This window comes from Mugil cephalus, chromosome 13 (assembly GCF_022458985.1).
Source record: "Mugil cephalus isolate CIBA_MC_2020 chromosome 13, CIBA_Mcephalus_1.1, whole genome shotgun sequence".
NCBI lineage: Eukaryota > Metazoa > Chordata > Actinopteri > Mugiliformes > Mugilidae > Mugil > Mugil cephalus.
In genome coordinates, this window is record NC_061782.1 from 21,597,726 (window position 1) to 21,618,955 (window position 21,230).

Here is a 21,230-nt window from a genome sequence, read left to right on the forward strand (position 1 = left end):
ATGGTATCGTAATAGAAAATGAAACGCTAATAATGATTCCATTAAAAGTGAAAGCTTTCAAATCCGTCAAGGCTGTGTAGCATTTTTAGTGCATTGTCTAAAAAGGTTGTTGGATACTTCAACAGTAAAGACAGTGGATACCATATAATAATATTCCAATAAATAGGATCGATTCAAGTGGACTAATATTCTTCTCATATAATCAATAAACCATATAAATGTTTGGTCTGGTGGAGGAGGTGAAACACTCTCTTAATGTTACATGTGTGAAGGACAGTGCTCCCAGTGGTGCAAGAATAACAAGTTCATTAGTCGAGGGGGGGCGCCACAGGAATTCAAATTCCCCCCCGACCCAATCCTGACCTCTGATTGGCTGGCTGCTTCGACTTGGCGAGACTCATTAGAGGCCAGCAGTAATTAAGAGTTGTTAGAAAGTGAATTCTCCAACCGCAGATTAGAAAATTAAACTATTTACTGATTACATATTAATAGAAGACAACAATGGCGCTTGCCATAAGCTTGGAAGGCAACCAAGGAATAAATCTGTGTACTTAATTACCATAAACAATGGGGGCATAGAAATGGAGTTTTATGCACACTCCCTCCTGTAATGTGTCTGATATCAGAAGACACTTGACAATTCTTGTTCAATTATCTCTATTATTTAATGTGCTGTGAACTGCCTCTGAGTAAATAAATTAACCACCCCAATTACTTTGGATTCATCTGGGGAGGGCCGCTGCGTAATAGAAAATGCAGCAGAAAGCTGCATTGTGCCCAAACCAGGGGAGAGGAGGCGGGGAGAAGAGGAGATGTGTGGAAAAGGAGAGAGACAGGGAGAGAATGGATGAGAGGACGAATGGAGAAATTGAGATTCACAGGGATAAAAAGGAACTGAGAAAATAAGAAGTGATGCAGGGAGGTTTGTGAAGAAGAGAGAAAAAAGACAAAAAGAGAAAGGAGAGTACTGAAAGAAAAAAGCACAAAAAACTGACAAGATAAATTAGCACAAAAAGAGGGATAATTAAAAAATAAAGATTATTATAGACGTTATTCCTTGTGTCAAATGCTACATGTGATCTATGAGAACAAACTCTACAGAAAAAAGGGTGAAAAAAAATCAAAGGAAGAGTGAATGACAAAGCAAAAGCATGTGATATCAAAGAAAGCATATTGTGGACCAGCAGAGCACAGTGGATCTTCCCAGGCTTTCAGCTGGTGGAGCAGAGAGATGAACAATCAGTCATGGGTCAGTCGGCCTGTCTGTTCACATCTGCCCGTCAGTCGAGCTACACTGCGCGCTACCACAGCTCCACAGCACACTGAGCTCACCCAAACTTACCTCCAGAGGTCTGAATCATATGACCGTATGCAATGCTATGATTACTCTGCACATGTATCCTGCTTAGAAGTCTGGATATAAAACTACACTCACACACAGATGGATGACTAAAAGTCAACATTTATACAATAACTTACATTTCCTCTAATTCTAAACCACTGCAAACCTTAAAATAAAAATAAAAACTCATGAAGGGGTTTGAGAATTTTTCAATACATGAAGAGTAGATTTTATTGCCTCTCAGTATCTTTCTAATGTCCAGCCTTCAGAGAACCTCTATTTTGGGGTTCTGACCCACATTATCCAACTCAGTTGCTTATTATCTAATCTTTTTCTGAGATCACAATTGAACTCCCGAAAAAATTAAAATACTGAAATGTTGTGATAGTACTTATTTCCCAGAAACTTTCTTTACTAAAAGTTCAGGTTCGAGTCTGCAGATGTTTAGTGTGCCGTAAATGGTTTCAGTGTGGATATCTGACATCTGAAATTAACGCTGACGGTAGAGTGGTGAGAGAGGTTGTATTTAAGTGTTTCTGTTTTAACAAATGAGTTTTTAGAAGGTGATGACAGCCCAGCTTACAGAAATAAAAGCAGATTTCACAGGGGCTGGAAAGAAAAGTCGACCATAAAGGTGTCAAGGTGTTTTCACGGCGTCAAAGTTGTTCCTTCTAAGTCGTGATCCTTGTCATTTGATGAGAGGTGATCTAGTATTTATGCCAAAGTGGTGCCAGTACAAACAAGCATGGTAACAGACACTGTGTCCAGAGCTACGGTGTCTTAAGTTTGGAAAGTACATGTCTTTAAGCACTTGAGGATTGTGTCACTAGGATCCCAGGACCTGATATGGGTCATTTAGAGTTGGATTACATTGTGTAGAGATGGAACGGAGGGAACTGATAGACACTGGTGGCAGATATCAGGTATTGGGTCACACACGTGAATAATGAGTGAGTGCTAGGAGACAAAATGTATTGTGCACTTGGGTACCAACTGGTACAATGAGTAAAGCATTGAACTGTGCCTGAAAGTTGAAACAGTAAGCCGTTACATAAAGGTGATTATGTCTCATCTCTTACAAGGCTGACTTCCTCAGAAGTATTATCAATATCTGTGAAAATGCTCAGCAAGATTTGATATTCTCTGTGGTGTGTAATTGTGATTCAGTCAGAGCAAACAAGTAGACTGTGGAAGTAAAATAACTTCTGGACTATCTACCAAGCTGTATCCGCTGAATAAAAAATATCAACATTTGGCTGGCAGCTGCTGGTATATTCTTGGCAATGTTAAAAGTTGAGGCACCAGTGAGATGTGATGGATCAATAGTGGATACTTTGCTCACAGCCAATCAGCCACGACTTCAGTCTGAGTTCTGAGAAAAATATCTATCATCTATGACAGCATATAGAAAGGTGACCTGAGTTGCTGAGGTGATAAAGGTTACTTTAGTGACCACCTGTCACTGGTGCATCTCAGCCTGACGCCTCCAGACTCTGGCCTACAGGTACAATCCATAACCTATTGGTTGGGTCTTTGGGACAAGTGCTGCAAAACGAGATATGGAAAAAGGAATGCACTTTCAGGAAGTGAGCAAGGTGCTCATGATCATGTCGGAAGTTTTTCCTCCAATGCAATGTCAACCTTGGCTCCAATTTGAGGATTTTTAATGACCATGGCCTCACGTCTAAGCACCTTTTAAACGCTTGACAAATGCTGTCAATGTCAAGATGTCATATACAAATATATCCAAATATCTACTGTGGTTCAGTCTGTAGTGGGTGACTACTGAAAACCACCTCTTGATTTCATTCCTCACTTCTGTTATAAGGAGGCGAAAGCAACCACGATGAATTTCTCTTCCAGATATCAATTTATTATTTTGTCCTCGCTTGCCTGTTGTCACCCTCTTCCTTTTCTAGTGAATCATATTTTCAGGAGGGGACTGCAGGTGTGTGTATATATATTTATATACCGATATAAAGAGAAATCATTATGGCTGAAGGTGTTTGAAAGTAAATAACTCGGCGTCTTGCTGGCTAGGGCTGCTTTAACAGTGGGTGAAGGAGAAGAAGGAAAAACAGCCCTTCAGATTGACACAATGGCATGTGCTCCGACAGGGGGAGAGGGCACAGAGGCAGGAAGAGAGGCGAGAAAAGGAGGAAAGTGAACATAACAAACAGAGGAGAGATAGCCTCGATATCAGGACCCAAATGGGATGGGGAAGGTGAGCGCAAATCCCTGCGCCCCAGTTTCCTTTTCTAAAGCCCCCTTCTACTACCCTCCCCTGTGTTGGCTTTTTAGGATTTTGGGGTTTAAATCCGCCAAGTTAGGCGCTGATATATCAGAGAGAGCATGAGAGCTGCCGCTAAATAACTACAGCAAATACTGTACAGACACTTTCAGAACATTTGCAAACATCAAAATTTTACAGTTCCTGGAACCATGTTTTTTCCAGCAGCATTCTTGGGTGAGGAATGGGATGGTTTAGTATCATAAATGGGATGCTATTCTCCAATTTCAGTTAGGGACTTAACGGAGCCAAGGCCCCTCTTTTGGCTCGGCACACTGTCTCATGTCTTAACAAGGCTTTACCCCCGGCCAAATCTTAAATAAAAACCTTCCGAATCCGGATCTGTATGCCAAACCACATTGCACTTTGCATGCGCGGGTGTGTAAGCATTTGTGTGTGTCTGACGTGGATTTGTGAACTGTGTCAGTGCTCATGTTGTGTTGCCTTTTTTTTTCTTTGCCATTTCTTTGCCTCTCCCTCTCTCCTTCCTTTAACTCACCCCCGTCTTTCCTTATACAGCATATCAATGAAGGCCAGATATGTACTAGGGGATGGAGGGTGTGCGTGCGTGTGTGTAGCCGTGCATGGCTGAGCGCACTGTTCAATAGTGTGGATGCTGGCTGGCTGGGGCCGCGGCTGGCAAACGGCTGCAGCGGAGACTTCGGCTGGGGCTCCGCTATCGCACCCAGTTATCGTTTCCCCCATGAAGGGCTCCCTTATCACCCCAGCCCAGAGAGGTCTCCCTTCTTCTCCCATCCCCGACACCCCCCCTCCTCCTTTCCTCCACACCCACCCATCCCCTCCCTTCTCCACCTACTCCTCCTCCCTCACCCCCCATCCCCTCCTTTCATATCCACCCAGCGCTCCATCGCGCAACATTCAACCAAGAGGGAGGGAAAAGGGGGGAGGCTTCAAAGATTCTCTCTCTCTCTCACACACACACACACACACACAAACACACACATAAACACACACAAACTCCCCGAGTGTACGCTGATGTGTGTGTGCGTGCGTGCGTACGCTCAATTTGCCAAAACAGTTTTTCCAGTGTAATTGGGCTTGGGGTACCTGTGTCCATGAGATAGCGCAGCCTCTTCTCCACGCGAGCTGCTCGGGCGTCTATGTGCCTCTGCTCGCTCTCCAGTGCAGACAGCTCCCCAACCACATACTGACTGGTGTCTTTGAACGCCTTCTGTCAACAGAGAGAGAGCGAGAGAGAGAGAGGGAGAGAGAGAGAGAATAGTTATTGAGAGAAAAGGAGGAGTAGTGAGATATAGCATTAAACAGACAGAAAATAAAATTGACGGAGGGATAAGACAGAATGAGAGAGGTCAGAGAGATGAAGTAACGAGGGTGGTTAAAAATAAAACAGGTGACAGAAATGAAAAGAAGAAACAAAGTGGGAGTGAAAAATGTTTAAAAATGTACGTCCACAAATCGTCCTTATATAAAACAACAGACGACTTCACCAGAAAACAGCGACAACTGTTGCTGCCTCTTGTTTACTCTGAGCTCTCTTCTGAATTCCTCTCAGACATGTTGAAAGTCCCATCACAGCTTTCTCACAGTGAGGGTTTATTTGTACCAGACACTCGGTAATGCACATTTTAAGTAGTTTATAAATCAGTTCATATTAATGGTCAACAACCGATTAACCGCAAAAATAACAACTGATATCTGCTTTCTACAGCTCAGTCCAAGTAATTTAGGTATCCATAATCATTACCATAACCTTCCTAACAGTTTCACCCCAAACTATCCAATTTTAGCATTGAGTACTAAAATCAGAATCTACACTCAAGGTGATCTGAATAATCATTTGCTGGTATGTCCCATGATCATTTTGTTGATACCAAAACCATCATATATTATGAAATGTGGGACGTCAGAAAAAAATCTATGAAAAATATTAAGCCCCGTTTTCTTTAAATGTGTGGAGGAACAGGACTTATTAACAAACTTTCATTTTGTTTATTTGTAAAATGATATTACAGATGGATTTGTTACCGATACTGAAATTTTTGCAGTGTAGTCTTTACCCACCTGTAGGTTAAATATCTCGACAGTCGCTTAAAATAAACTACAATTCAGCTCAGCACACATACACCCACCACCCCATCAATGTACGTAGTCAGACACCCATCACTCTATAGCCATAGGCGCTTAATGCACACTCCATTTCTGACCCCTCTTCACCTCTGTCTCTTGGCTGTTTGCTATTCTTCAGAGAAACTCGTCTGAGTGAAGAAAATGTTTATTCAAATTCACCACTGAGGATGCATCCGAAGAAATATCTCCATTTTATTGCTGATGCACTTCATTTTTCTTAATGGGAAGGAGAACTAGTGAGCAGGAGAGAAAGTTTTTTTTTTTTTTTTCATTCCACCCAGGCCAGCACTTTTTTCTGTACTCTTTCCAGCATGTGTGCATCTGTGCGGCTCTGTGCACGTGTGATTTGTGCAAGAGCGTGTGTGTGTGTGTGTGTGTGTGTGTGCTGATTCCCTAGAGCCTCTGTTCCCTCCTCCTCCTTGCGTGCTCTTGCTCTATCACCATATTTTTCCTTGGCAAATCAATTTTACACATGATCAGCCCACTCCCCTTGCCGCGCTCAGCCCAGCCGTAATTAAGAGGAGGGAAATTACCATATATATTATATTAATGCAAACATCATTCAGCAGGTAATTCTTGGCTGATCGGGATAATGGAAAGGTTGAACGCCCATTAACCCTGGGGCCCAGGCACTGGGAGGAGGGTGGGGTGTGTGTGTGGATGGGACCGGGGTGGAGGGTGTAGGGTCGAGGGTAGGAGAGGGCTGCTTGGGAAGAGAGATTCACCCCATGGTCTCCAGTGGCACACGCGCTCACACACACACACAAGCTGAAATAATAGCATTCTTACACTCTTTGTATGCACAGGATGAAGAGACAGTGTGAAGTGTGTGTATGTGTGTGTACTCGCAGGCACACAACTTCTGTGCAAAGACACACCTCTAAATGGAGCAGCTGATATTCACCATTGTTTGAATTAAAATGGCAGGGCTGTTAGATCAGTACTTAGATGTTTCTATGGCAATGTGAGGACAGTCGAGGAAACATCAATGTGTTTGAGGCCAAGGACTTTAGGAGTACAACTTAAATTTTCTAAAAAGGCACAAACCTCCTCTTCGAATGGTCTGCGGATGTCGATCTCAGTTGGTGAACCTCTGTCGTCCTCAGCCTTCTGTCTTTTCACCTCTGGAGGAATGAACGTAAAGATGGGCAGACATTCACATAAGTTAAGGAACTTAGTTGATGTCTGAGCAAAAATTGTTCCGTAATAACAGATTTAAAACAAGTTTTATAGTCGCTCTTTTTACTCTTATAAAGAAACCCAACAATCCTCATTGTTAGTATACATTTGTTTGAGTTAAGCACAGTAGCTGCGCTTCAAAGTAAATATTTCTTACTTTCTTTATTACTTCACAGATGCCGGATTCAACTGTTATGATTGATTTGCATGTTACTCATATCCTGGATTATGTATTTACATTTAAATGTTAAATTTGTATTTCAATATCATAAATGAATGCAGGCTTTTATAGATCTGTGTTTGTGGACACCGTTGACAGTTAACTGCCTCTGTGTGAACTGGATGTAGTGCTGCAGGGGGAAAACACACCTGCCTGGGTAAATAAAGCCAAGTATGCATTGTACTGTAGGTGTGTGTGTGTTGTATTGTCACTGACCCGGTCTGTTCTCCACATACTGACTGAAGGACTTCAGCTGTGTTTTCCTGACCGCAGAATCCTTGTTGAAGATGACTGGGCTTCGCAACCTTTCCGTGGCTCTGCGCAGTCGCTCCGCTCGCAGCTCTTCAGCGTTATTCTGTCAGACACACAGAAAGTATTGTTTACCGTCAACACTAAGTGTCATAGTAGCTGGAAATGAAAGCTGATTCATTATATGTTGCTTAACCTGCTGTAAACAAATGTAACTGTAAAGTAAGAGGGAAAAAAGAAACTAATGACAGAATACAACTTCAAGAAGTAGAAGTAGAAAAACTAAAAAAAACAAAAACAAAAGTAGAGCAGTTTGTTAAACTTCAAATTATTTACTTAAAAACAACAATGTGATCAATTAGTCTGATCCCTCTCCACATATCGTCTATTATTCTGTCAGACTCCACCAGCCACTTAGAACTGCTCTCAAGCTTTTATTAGGCAGCCGCTTCAGGATTTCACAGCCACTGTGGCCACACTCAAAATTAGTGCACGTATAAGCCTGGTACGCAAACACACCTACTGACAGGCCATGAGATAAATCTGCTGGAAGTTGCTATGATAGCTACATTGTGATTTGTGTGTGTTAACCCCTCTCAAAACACACACGCAACCAAACACACACACTCATTCGTTCCCTCCCTCACTCATGAGAGAGACAAAAAGGAGGCAATTAACTTGACTTTCAACAAAACCTCGAGCCAGAAAATATATTCAGATTATGCAAAAACGCAAAAAAAAAACCCTATTGTTTTCAAAGTGAACATGTGTTAAAAAGCTACATGCTCACGTCTTTCACTATCAAAAACGGCATGCGGAAATGCTTTATTACCAAGCCTCCGAATATGCCAAGCCGAGTGGAAAAGAAACCGACTCGGGCTAAGATTGACGCTGTGGCAACGTTAATAAGATGGCGAAACGTGTAATAAAGTCGACAATTAGGGCAAACATGTTCCACTGCTTGAGACGGAGGGAGATAGTCAAGCAGTGTGTGCAGAGAGAGGGCAGCTAATAGAGACAGTGTGGGTGGGAAACAGGGTGTAGACGGGGAGTTGTTAGTTTAGCTTCAGATTATTGACTTTCAAAAACAATGTCAGCAATTAGTCTGCCCTCACTTTGTTTTGTCTATTAGTCTGTCAGCTTCCACCAGCCACTTAAAACCTTATGTCAAGTCAAATTTAGGCAAATTTATGTATGAAGTGCTATATACAAAAAGGCCAATTAAATGTTTTAAAATGGAAGGCCAGAGCTTGGATGTGTGAAAATGCCACTTGGATGTGTGTGTGTATTAAGGGGAAGCAACAATGCAATCCCGAAGAGCAAAGAGTACGCTTAAACTTATGATTGCTGGAAGAGTGAAGAAGAATAAACTGTTGTAAACACAATGTAAGTAACCTCTGACTTTCTATCTAAAACTCTCCATCTTGTAATAAAAAGAAACAACGTCAAAGTTGTATCTGGATTAAACCAACATCCTTCACACTAACTTTAAGATGGTAACTTTGAATCTGTCATGTCAATTGCATGGATTTGTATTTTTACACATAATAAAAATACAAAGTGAAAAATACAAGAAAAGGGAGGAAAAAAAAGCTAAATAATACTGTTAATGGTGACACAACATCTGATTATATGGTTTGTTTGTGAGGCTACTTTCCTTTTTTCAATAATTTACCCAACATCCTTTAAGGCATACTGTAACACTTTCCATAACTGTATACTACCATTTTCATCCTATCAATAGGAAGTAGAAAGGCTGATGGAAACTCTGTTCCTTGTAAATTCATGATGTGTTTACCAAACAGATATGAAGTAATGTACAAAATACAGACAGACAGAATTTCTCCCCTTGTTTTTCTAAAGATAACTTAATTTGATCTAATTCCAAGTATTTCTATGTCCAATTCATTGGGTTTGTGTGTGTGTGTGTAGTGGTTTAACCATATGATCTAAAAGGGTGCAGAAACATTTTAGTGCAACTAAAAGCTTAAGCCACCCACTCATAGTTTCATGAGTATTTGCTTAAAGAAACATGAAACAATCACTGACAATTGGATGTCAACATGATTCCTATCCTTGTCATATTTTTTACCCCAAAAATATTTTTAAGAAGACCAAATACTATATATAGATATTGATAGAAAATTGTTTATTTGGTTTATTGTTAAACTCCACAACAGAGCCACTCTTTAAAAGTTCAACCGAACTGTTTAAACAAATTAACCTTTGTTCATCTCTAACCACATAACCTCACCCTCTCTCAATCACTCAGTCATACATAGTGGGCAAGGTAATTATTTAATCTGATTTTGTTTGCTTCTATTCAAACCTCTCCACCACCATGGGCAAAAGCTGTCAAAGGACATCAGAGACAAAATTGTAGCCTGCACAAGACTGGAATGGGCTGCAAGACCGTAAGCAAGAAGCTTGGTGAGAAAGTGACCACTGTTGGTGGGATAATCCGAAAATGGAAGAAACATATTTTGCCTCGTGGGATAAGGATGATTATAAGGAAGGTGAAGGATCAGCTTAGAACTACATGGGAGGAGCTTGTAAATGATGTCAAGGCAGCTGGGACCACAGTTTCCAGAAGGACCATCAGTAACACAGTTCACTGTAATGGATTTCAGATCCTGCAGCGACTGCAAGGTCCCCCTGCTCAAGAAGGTCCATGTACGGGCCCATCTGAAGTTTACAAATGAACATCTGAATGACTCAGAGAAGGCCTGGGAGAAGATGATGTGGTCAGACGAGACCAAAATTTAAACTTACAAACTTCACCAGGGGATCAAATAATTATTTCCCCAGTGTATACACAAACACACAGAGCACACCGGCCCACTTGGCAACCCCTCTGCCCCCTCTTTACGCTCTGGGACAAGCAGATATTGAGGTACACCCTCCCTGCCTCCTCCTTACTTTCGCTCCCTCTCCCTCTGTATCTCTTATCGCTGCCATCATCACGGTGGTAGTGGTGATTCAGTGCTTTCGTTGCATGGGAGTCTGTAAATGTGCAATGCAGGGGGCTGCGTGACTAATGTTGCAGTCTGCTGAGCGTCGCATGCCCTTATCGTGGGCTACCGAGACTGCGCATACACACAATCACTAATGAGAGGGAGAGTGTGTGTGAGTGCGTGTGATGTTCCTGCAGGTCGTTCCACCCGCCTGAAGGACTTTTTGAGGCTCAATCCTCTTGGGACAAGACAACTGATCAGTTTTTTTTTTTAAAAGACAGAAGAGAGACGGAGAAGGTTATATGGAGAAGGACGCGTTTTTGGCACAAAGCGATAATAAAAATGTAACTTTTAGTAATGTTGTGTTGTATAGACTTACACTTGTTGCAAACTCACATTTATGCTTACAAAGAACACAAATAACAACACAATTACAAATTAATAACATATGTTCCAGCTAGCCATTGGCTGTAGTCTTTGTGGTGTGTTCAACTTTCAGTCCAGACACACGCAATGTGAGGCGATGTCACGGTTGATCTTCATGAATTGGTTTGACTTTATCTTTACAAACTGATTAAGATGCATTTCTAATATTAAGATGCTAAAGTTCACTTTAGTAAGCAAAAACAACAGGCGTAACACAAGCAGAGCTAAATGTTTCCACTGGGTAAAGTGTTCAGGTTTGGTTTAGGTGTCAACCAAATGTTGATTCTACTTCAGCGAGGGTCAAGTGGGAAAACGCACACATACACGCTTCTTTGGCCATAAAGGACTAAGCCTTTTAGGCTTTGAACACAAGAGGGTGTTTATGTGAATCAATGATCAAAGACACCCTGTGTCGCCATAAGCACACAGGGTTTCACTTGTACTGACAGCTACACACGCGCACACATACACTCACACTCACCTTATCCCACTTGACATTCAAAATCAATTAAACAGATGTTCAGACTGGCCAACTGCGTTGTTGACTCAATATTCACATCAGAAGATATAGACACAAGCAGCAGTAACAACCCCTCCTTCCCCACCTATCCACACACAACTGTCTGAAAAGGTCATGGTCAATAGATGAGACCGCTGCATGTTATGTAGAGCATTGTGATGTCTGAGAGCACGTTTGTGTGAGGCATGTCTTTCTAAGGGATAAACTTTAGTCTTACATGAAGTGCTCTAACTGACTGACGTGTACAAAGGGTCAGTCGGCCGACAATAAGGGTCAATCGGACCTAATTGATTGAACTCTTCGATGGCGTGCCGAGAAAGGGAGGAGAGACAGAAAAAAGAGAGAGAGGGAGACACACAGAGATGAAAGTAAGGAAAGGTGAGAATAAAAAGATACACAGTGGGTGTTTTTGGCGAGTATGCACGCACCTCCAGTCCTTCTGCAGGGCTGAGCGGGGAGGTAGAGGAAGCAGTCGGTGAGGATGAGGAGGAGGTGGAGGATGGGGATGAAGGTGAAGTCACTCCTCTTGGACTGACCTCCACCAGCTTCTTCAGCTTCAGATCCACATGCTTACTGTTTGTACCTGAAGAGAGGAAGAGACACAAAATGAATACAAGGGAAAAGGGAACTTGCAGCATACACTACCACAACAACACTTACAAATTAAAAATAAATAAATAAAGAGAAAAAGTGAGACAACTTAGTTTGCATTAAGGTTTGCACACACCTGAGCAAAGCCACTGATAAAGAACATATACACACAAACAGTCGAGTGGGAAGATACATACAGCTCATATACTGTATATGATGTGTGAGAAAGATAAAAATCTGGACAGAGGCAGTCCTGTTTGTATTACAGAGTGCTGTTGAGGTAGTGTGTACATTACTGGGGCTATCACCATGGTAACCACGGGGCAAGATGGAGGTATAGACGTGCAGAGGAAGCGTGTCTCATTTCTTGTCCGTAAGAGTTCATAGTATTCAGTCTCTCCCTACTGATATCGGCAATGCTAAAATAATGTCTGTTCTTCTTCTTTTCGTCAGTTCTGATTTCTTTTGTCTGCCCGAATTTGGTTTCTTTTCTTCCTCCTTTCCATCCTTCCTTCTTTCTCTCTCTCTTTCACTGTCTACGAGCCTGCCAGTAGCTGTGTACAGCTTTATTTTCCAGGGACTGGTAACCACAGCTCCCCTGCCAGGCCAGACCACTGCACTGAAGAAGATGAAAGAACAGGAGGGCAACCGTTTCATGTGTCACCTCCCCGCTTGACACGCGCACACACACACACACACACACACACACACACACACACACACACACACACACACACACACACACAATGATGCATGTAGACATACGCCAAACACAGACACATGCTCTCTGTCACATATGTGCCATATACTGTGCAGAGCAGATAATACTGGGTGGATGACAAGAGCTGCCAGAAAATTATGACAGAACCTAATATTTATGGGAAAATATTAACAATCAGCTAGTTCAGTTTTACAATCACCACCACAGAATCATTCTACATAGAAATTACCACTAACAAAGAAAAACACCTATAAAAAAAATAAATAAATAGTGCTGCGATACCATGCTTCAAAGCTGGAGGAAGCGTTTGTCTGTTTTCATGTTTGTTTCTTCTACTTTCTCGCCTATCTCACATCGACAGGAAATTAAAGAAGAAAATAAATTAAATAGAAAATAAACTAATTAGTTTTCCTCTGAAGATTTGGACGAATGCTTTACTGAAGTTTGTACTTTTGTCTGAGGAGCACTTTTGAGAGTTTATTTATCTACTACTACTTAGTTACTTATGAAAAATACAGAAAAGTTGTTCCAACGTGAAAAGTCCATTGGCGTTAATTCATGAAAACACAAGGAAAGATGAAGAGCAGGTGTTTGTGTGAGTGACTGGATGGCACAAGAGTGTATAAGTAAATGAATAAGTGAATAAGCTTTGATGATTATAGCACTCGGTTCAAATTTTGATGAGGGCAGTTTGGACAAGATTTACACAAGTCACAGATAAATCACAGACTTGTGTAAATGCTTGCACTGCACCGAAAAGGTCTGCTTAATAGGTGGAGCAGAAACATTCACAAACACACAACAAAAACACTCCTAAAAGCATCAGTAGCATGTTTAGCTCCACCTAGCCAGGAGAAAAGGTTGTTCTTGTTTGCAAAATCTCAGTTTACGTGTCCGTGTAAGTTTAAACTTTTGTAGGTTTCTTGGAGATCTCCCTTCAGGATTTTTGTTTTTATATATCCATCAGTCATTTGGCCAAATGGACAATTCAAAGACTATGATATGTAGAATCAATCAATCAATCAGACAAAATCTGTGCAATATTGGACAATCCCTCTCACCCTCTGCCCGATGAGCTGTGGCTGATGGGCAGCTCATTCAGCCAGAGGATCATCCCACCCTGGAGCAGAACTGAACACTTCAGACGCTCCTTTGTGCCCAGTGCCATCAGACTGTACAACAACACACAGCTCTGACCTCACTGAGCCCATGTGTAGCATACTTACACTGTCACTTTATCCACAACTGCTGTCACTTTGTGTTCTGTACTTTTTGTTGCTTGTTACCTGTTGTCCTGTTTAATGTTGTTGTCCTATTTAATTTCTTTAATTCCTTCATTTCTTTCTGGTCACTGTTGTACTGCTGTAACATTTGAATTTCCCCAATGGGGATCAATAAAGTTCTATCTTATCTTCTCTTAATTTAGAGAAATGCGATGAAGGAATATGCAGGGAACACGTAAAAGAAAGCCCAGGCAGGTTAAGGAGTTAATGACAAAAAGCACAGTGAAACATGCACGAGCACACAGCGTCAGACAGATTTTTTACCCTGAGAGGTTAATTCAGAGCTGGGGTTAGTAAACTCCATGAGTCCCTGGGTGCTGAAGGTGGAAGTGGTTGGAAGAGCGTCCAGTGGCTGTGGGTTAGTAACCAGCGCAGATGCGGCTGCACCAATAGCATCATCTTCTCCACCATCAAAATGAAACTGTTCTTTCTCAACCCTGCCTTCTTCCTCATCTTCAGCCCTGTCACCATCAAAACCATCCTCCCCGTGATGAGTTCTCACTCTGTCCGAAAAATCTGCAGGTTTGAAGTTAGATAGAAGGAAAATGGACAGAAGGAAAACATATGAGAAAAGAAGCCAGAAAGAATTAGAAGAAAAGGAATAGTGAGGTGAGCATGCAAAGAAAGGATTTGAGCAGTAGAAACAGGAAAAGGTTTGATTAGTTTGTCACTGTAAGAGTAGTTTGTGGTAAAAAAATAAAAAATAAAAAAATGTTCCCATAATCCCCCATAATACAACTCTCATCCTTTCCAGCCATCTCTCAGGTAGTACAACAGTAAACTCATTACAATTATCTGTTTGCAATTACATTTTGTATGTTGACAACTTTTACACTGTGTCTTTGTGTTTCTGCTGTATGTGTAACTAATTAAGAAATCTTGCCAACAGTACAAACACAAACACAGATAAAACAGAGATAATCACTGTACCATCTAACTAAACCGATGGTAAGAAAAGGCAGCAAAATCCAACTGGCTGACACGCAGTGACTTTGATTGCATCTGTCTGTGTAGTGTAATGTGCAGGGGCACTAAAATATCCAACACACAGAGTGAAAATGAGATCTCTGTTTAATTTCCCTCATTCAAAGATCTGTTGCATGCTTTTCTTGTTCCAAATAAAAGACGCAGGGCATACAAAACCCACAAAAACATGAAAGCACATATTCCATTAAATCTCCTGAGGGCTGCAATAGAAACAACAGTGTCTGCACATTAGGAACAAAACAGCAAAAAAAAAAAAAGAGGAAACTCAAATGGAGACCTAGCAGCTCAAGCTGCATGGATAACCCACCACGGATTAAAAGAAAGTAATCATAAACAATGTCAGACATTGCAAGCTCCCTCCTCTGCTATTTACTACTTGGTGGGGAGAGAGACGAAGAACAAAGAGAGAAGGAGAGGGAGTCAAAATAACAGTACTGCCTGTTATATTTTCTTCTTTTTTTTTCTAATTTGCTAGCTGCGATGTGGAGCGTGCTAGCAAGCGCCATTGCTGCGTGGCTGGCAGAGGCCTAATTAATGGGAGGCCATGGTGATGGAGTTTGGAAAGTTTCTTTGCGGGCAGACTCTTGGAGGGGGCGGCCTGGGCTGCATTTAAAGGACTGTGAATGGTGCTAAGGGGGTAGGGAGAGGGAGAGAGAGGCAGAGAGGGAGAGAGGGAGAGTGAGGGGGCTAGGATTAGCCGTTCTGCTCGGCAGGCCTTGTGTATCACAGCCCACAGCATTTCTTTTCCTCACCTCCTCCTCCCTTGTTCCGTTCTTTCCTTCAACTCCATTTTTAATGAGATCAACAATTAGTCCAATTCAGGAAAGCTGAAAGCGCAAATAAATCAAGTGCTCCCTTTCCTCTGCTTCGATGTCTTTCTCCCGTTGTTCGACACAACATGTCGCTGAACGCCCTTCTTCTTGTCTAGGGCTTATTAGTTTGTGAAATCTTTGCTCTTTTTTTTTTTTTTTTTTCATCTTAAAGTTACAAATCATTTCCTGGCTTCAGGTTACAGAGTTTCAATAATCAGTTGATGGACAGAAAAAGTGTTTCATAGTGTGATAATCAGTAAATAATTTGGGGAATTTTCCATTTATTCATCTGTGCTTCACACCAAGAAGCTTATTTTTCACAGTTACACAATCTATTTGATTAATTGCTCTGTTTCACTCTTCGTCTTCACTCTTCCTCTTTTTATTTGCATGCAATGCACCTGATACCCCGAAGAGAACAACTAAAAGAGAGGTGTAATGTAGAGGAATTTGAAAAGGATGACAAGAGAGGTCTAATAATGGTCATTATGGTAATAACGCCAATTTCGGGGAAATGGAAAGCAGTGGGAAATGCGCACAGGGAGTGTTTGCTGCCTCTGCAAGATGTTATTAGAAGTGTTCTGAGCATAATTTGGCCGCACAATGTGTTGTGTTGATTAACAATTACTAGGCGAACAAGACAATGTAGGAGTCACAGGGTAAACTACTTTTCTGAATGTAAGGGTAGTGCTTTTTAGACCCGCGGCTGTTGTCAAATGACATTTTGTTTTTCTCTGAGGATTAGGCAGAACCCCTTTAGAGAGCATAATGGAAATGTTGGCATGCGTGGGGGAGGAAAGTGAGCGTATGGCAAAAACGTGCTACTGTGACTTTTCCTTTGTGTTAGAGTCCATGAGCATTAATGTGCGTGTGTGTTTTAATATGAAGACCGTTAACGCAGATAAATGAAATGTATTGTAGCACTATATGTTTATATTTGTTGTTGCTCTCTTGTGCGCCTAAGTCAGATTAAAGTTCTGCACCAGGTCTAAAGCTTGATGTGCACAAGATCAACCATAGACCACAGACCATGACAGTTGTGATTTGTTTGTATCATTTCTTCATCCATGTCTGTCAGCACAGAAAATTCTGCTTCCTTCTGCAGCAACTTTGGCATATTCAATCAATTTTAGTAAAATAGTTCAACATCTATCAGTTTCAACTCTAACACAATCAGCTCAGTTTCACACAACTTCATTGTTGTTATGTGCTGCCAATTGTCACAAGTGGCGTAATAACAGAATGATTCAATCAGTGCGTTTACATGCACGTGAAAAAAACAAATTATTGCCTTAATCGGACTATAACAGGAGAACTTAAGTGCAGTCCGATTAAAATCAGAGTTCTCATTGTCAGATAGACACACCCAGATAATGCGATTGAATCAGAGTTTTTTTAATTGGATAATGCTTGTGCGCATGCCCCGCCACCACTGTGCTGGCGTGTGACCCCGGAACAAAAACGTCCAAGAAAGCCGATCACAGAAGAAGAGGAATGGAGCCGTCTGAGGGATAGCGCGGATCGTACCTGCATCAGAAGTAGCGTGAACATTACGTACAAAATTAAAAATGTACTATTATCCGTCTGGTTGTTGTGTAGTGCTGCATATAAACTGGGACAAGGACTGTAGTGAGAAAGTGGAATTTTGAGCACAGCTCGATTAAGTATGTAAACGCACTGAATCACAACTGCACACAAGTATAAATGGTTACAACACTGTGTAGATTGTTGAGGGAGTAAAAAGTAAGTGTGACAGTGTTCAGGGGTGTACTGACCTCCAGCAGAACCCGCCTTGCTGCTCTTGCCTCTCTCAGTGGTAGATGTGTCCAGGAGGCTCATGTCAGACATCTTGACTCCAGACCGAGCCTCCGCTATCAGCTGTCTGGCTCGCTCCCTCAGTTGTCTCCGTCGCTCTGCATCTTGCTCCTGTACACAGGAATAAAAGAATTTGAGTGACTCCCATGCAGATAAAAGTGAAACATGTGGAAGAATAAAATCCCAAATCTTACATAAAGTGCTAAAACACCAGTTTGTTTTTCTCATTGATTAAATTCATCTTATTACATTACAGCAACTGTATAAAAAAAGTTCACATGATGTATCCACTCATAAAACATAATAAATATAAGTTTTGTTATCTGAATGGATGTTTGTGTGTCACTGCATCAGGGAGTTAGGAGCATACAGACAGGCACACACACATCATCTTGGCACTGAACAGATTCAGTATTGAGCCGTCACCATCAGAGCAATGGCAGAAATGCCATTTTCAGGTCGATCCAATCTGATCATGCCGATAGCACAGGCCACCACACACACTCGCAGGGCAAACCGCGAAAAAACTTGATGAAGTCAATTGACAAGCACTTAACTGATGACGACCCCAGCAAGCGCACACACTCACTGCACAGGCCCCGACAACACAGAACAGACAGGAAGAAATAAACAGATATCCAGGACAGGTCATTTAAAATGAAGACTGTCACATGTGATTTCCAGAAAGAGAAACACAGAGAGAATAAAAAGAACAAACAGTTCAAAGCTGCTCATGAGAGAATGCTGATTCAGAAGGACTTGGTATTTTTTATTTTAAGGCTTTTTTTTTTTTTTGAAGAAGTACTCAATCAATTCTAGTTTCAACAAAGGTGAAACAAACGCCTGTATGATTTAATCCTCTTCGGCTACACCCACAGAAGTTATAAGACATAAACAAAACCGAATGTTGCATGCACAAACTCGTCTTACACGACTCAACACACACAAACGCATGAGCACTGTAAACCTGCACCCCCTCTCCGAAAACATACACAACCACAGCGGCCCAAGGGAGAGTGAAGCTGCATTTCTCTGTCACTGCTCTCCCTCCCTGTGGTTTCCTGTTAATCAGGCTTCTCCATATTGAGGCAGGGGTTTTAGGGCTGGCCTATTGAAGCCGCCCATTTATCCATTAACAAAACAAGCAGCGCCCGCTAATGAGCTACATCTCTCCATTTCCATGTCAATTGTTTGTTTGTAGCTATTGTTTGGTCAGGACAATGGGGCTGTATTGTAAATGACAGCAACCCTAATGCACTCTGTGTATTTGTGTGTGGGAGAGAGGGAGAGCCCAGGGGGACGCCCAAGGGGAGATGGGAACACACCTTAGAGAGAAACTGATTAAAAAAAAAAGGGAGAGAGAGAGAGAGAGAGAGAGAGGGGGCAAGAACGAGACAGAAAGAGAGATAAAGAGTGAGGACGAGAGAGGAGGAATGAGTGTTGATACTTCCAGCAGAAGAGAATGTCAACAAAAGGATAATTTAAGAATTATAACTTGAAAGACAAATAGAAAATGAAGATGTAATTACAGTTAAAAGGTGTTAAAACAAAAAACTAAATACAGAAGCTACTGGACACCGAATTTCCCTTGAGATAAATAAAGTGTCCATCCATCTTCCTAAAACAACAATGTCTCTCCATGGCTGAAAACACACGGACTAAGTTAACGTCAAGGATCACATGACATGTACCAAGACTCGGTTTCAGGTGACTTTTACTGTGAGTAAAAAGAAAATCGGATAATAGAAGAGATGGAAAACTGTTGATATACAGAACTCTACACACTAAGTACAAGATTTAGAATTCATAAAAGAAATGCAGACACATTTAGTTGTTCTACAATTTAAAATGCATCTGAAGCTTTGTTATTTCAGTATAATCGGTGAGTAAATTTGTGTTTAAATTATGTAAATAGGAAACCAGAGAGGAAAAGTTGTTTCAGACCAACACTGAGCTGCACGTTGGTACCAGAGTCAGGGTTCTGGGCTCTGGGATTTGTTTCAGTTTCAAAACTATTTTAAGTAGTTATGAAAGATTTTCACAAGATTAATGTTGTCATTGGTTCTAGAGATTTGTGGCATTTCCACAATGTTTTACATCCAGTTGGAACATCTTGTATATGACTTTGCTTGTGTCCAGCTCTTCTCTGTCATCGTACATTTTAACAGCAACCAGCTTTCAGGCTTGACTGTGGGCTGTAACGTCTTTTGTACATTCCTCACATGTGGACTACTCTGGTTGCTCACATGTGGACTACTCTTGTCGTGTGGGACTGCAGCAAGATTTCTAATGGAAGAATGGTGTGAATTTTAAAAGAAACTGATCAGAGGATTTTATGAATTGATGCTTGATCTTTTAAATCAAGATCAATTTGAAACGGAAAAATGATTTTTAAAACCCAGCAGTAGTTTGTACTAGTTTGGACAACCCACATCCCCCTACCCCTAGACCAAACTTGGACGCTGCCCGTTTTTATGACACATTTTGGACTTCCTGCTCGCCACCTGAACGCTGTGTACGAGCAGCAGGCTAGCAGCCTGAATTCTCAAGGACTTAACTCACGCGCTGTTCCCGGCATTTGAGCAGCTGCCATCTGGTCACAGGTTCCGCTGTCCGGCCTGTAAGACCCAGAGGAGGAGAGCAACCTTTGTTCCCAGTGTTATTCTCCCCCTGAACTCTAAGAAGTCTAAGACAGTTACAATAACTAAAGTCTTCTTGTACAATATTCTAGTGCAATATCACATGTCCTAATGTGCAATATTACAATATTACAATGTCACTTTAACTACAATGTCACTTCAATCACATCGTCACTTTTAATTTTATCCTTGCCTCACTTTATTTATTTGCCATACTTTATCAGTTTGTTTGTTATTTTTTTTTTTACTTATTGCCCTTTATATTATTTTCCTCAATTCATGTCACTCTTCTGTTACTGGCAGCCGCCCTGCCATTGTACATAATACGCTGTTTTTTGCCCACCCACTTTTGTGATTTTATTCTTTTTGTGATTTTATTCTCTTGCTCTTATTTTAATGTACTTATTTTAATGTAGCTTTTGGTTTTAATAATTAGTGGACACAATTATCAGGTTAATCTGTGACTTCTTGGTAACTACACTGCAGACTGGAGTCGCTATTAAAGCAGAGCAACAGTCGTCTCATGGATGGGTCTGTTACATGTTAAGTTGATGTGTGCGGTATGCATGTCTAGTGTCTGAAAGTGGGATAACTTATTTAAAAAAGAGAACAGTAAAAAATAAAAAAGATCAGAGTTGGTTTGGGTTATAAAATAGACGAAGAAACTTATGGGAATGATCCTTATTGAATGGATGATATTTTAGTTTGGATAACAAGTGCAGGACAATCTTACAGTGGCTTAGGAGGTTGGTCGGTGTTACACTGAATGGTTGCCAAGATCTTGTCTCTTTTGATGTAAGAAATGTTTGTGAAACGTTCGGCAAATTGTCTTGAGGTTTACTAATCATAGACTGAAATTCCTAAAAAAAAGGCACGAAGAGAAATAAATGTGTATTGCCTCCATACTAATACTTGCTACATTTTGTTCCACTATTTTTTTCTTTCCATCCTTATTTGCTTCCTTTTTACAATGTTTCAGAAGCAGGCATCCCTCTGCTTTAATAAATGTAATATGATAAACAGTAATGTCACTGAAGGCCCTCTGGCCATGGACCAGTTCTGATACCCAATCTGGCCTTTACAGATATGGCTA

At 41.2% G+C, this 21,230-nt stretch overlaps 1 protein-coding gene across 6 annotated transcripts in view; it reads right to left on the reverse strand.

The window, feature by feature from the left end:
* Window positions 1-21,230, reverse strand: part of ehbp1 (EH domain binding protein 1) — a 125,872-nt gene that overhangs the window by 24,993 nt on the left and 79,649 nt on the right. For 4 of the 6 annotated variants that reach the window (XM_047602412.1, XM_047602411.1, XM_047602409.1 and 1 more), the window contains 6 exons: window positions 17,459-17,609; window positions 14,149-14,400; window positions 11,718-11,872; window positions 7,357-7,495; window positions 6,789-6,865; window positions 4,701-4,824 (listed from right to left, as the gene is read on the reverse strand). In XM_047602412.1, the coding sequence (XP_047458368.1) occupies window positions 4,701-4,824; window positions 6,789-6,865; window positions 7,357-7,495; window positions 11,718-11,872; window positions 14,149-14,400; window positions 17,459-17,609 (898 nt within the window). The remainder of the gene's footprint in view (window positions 1-4,700; window positions 4,825-6,788; window positions 6,866-7,356; window positions 7,496-11,717; window positions 11,873-14,148; window positions 14,401-17,458; window positions 17,610-21,230) is intronic. The other 2 variants (XM_047602410.1, XM_047602413.1) reach the window with 2 other exon arrangements.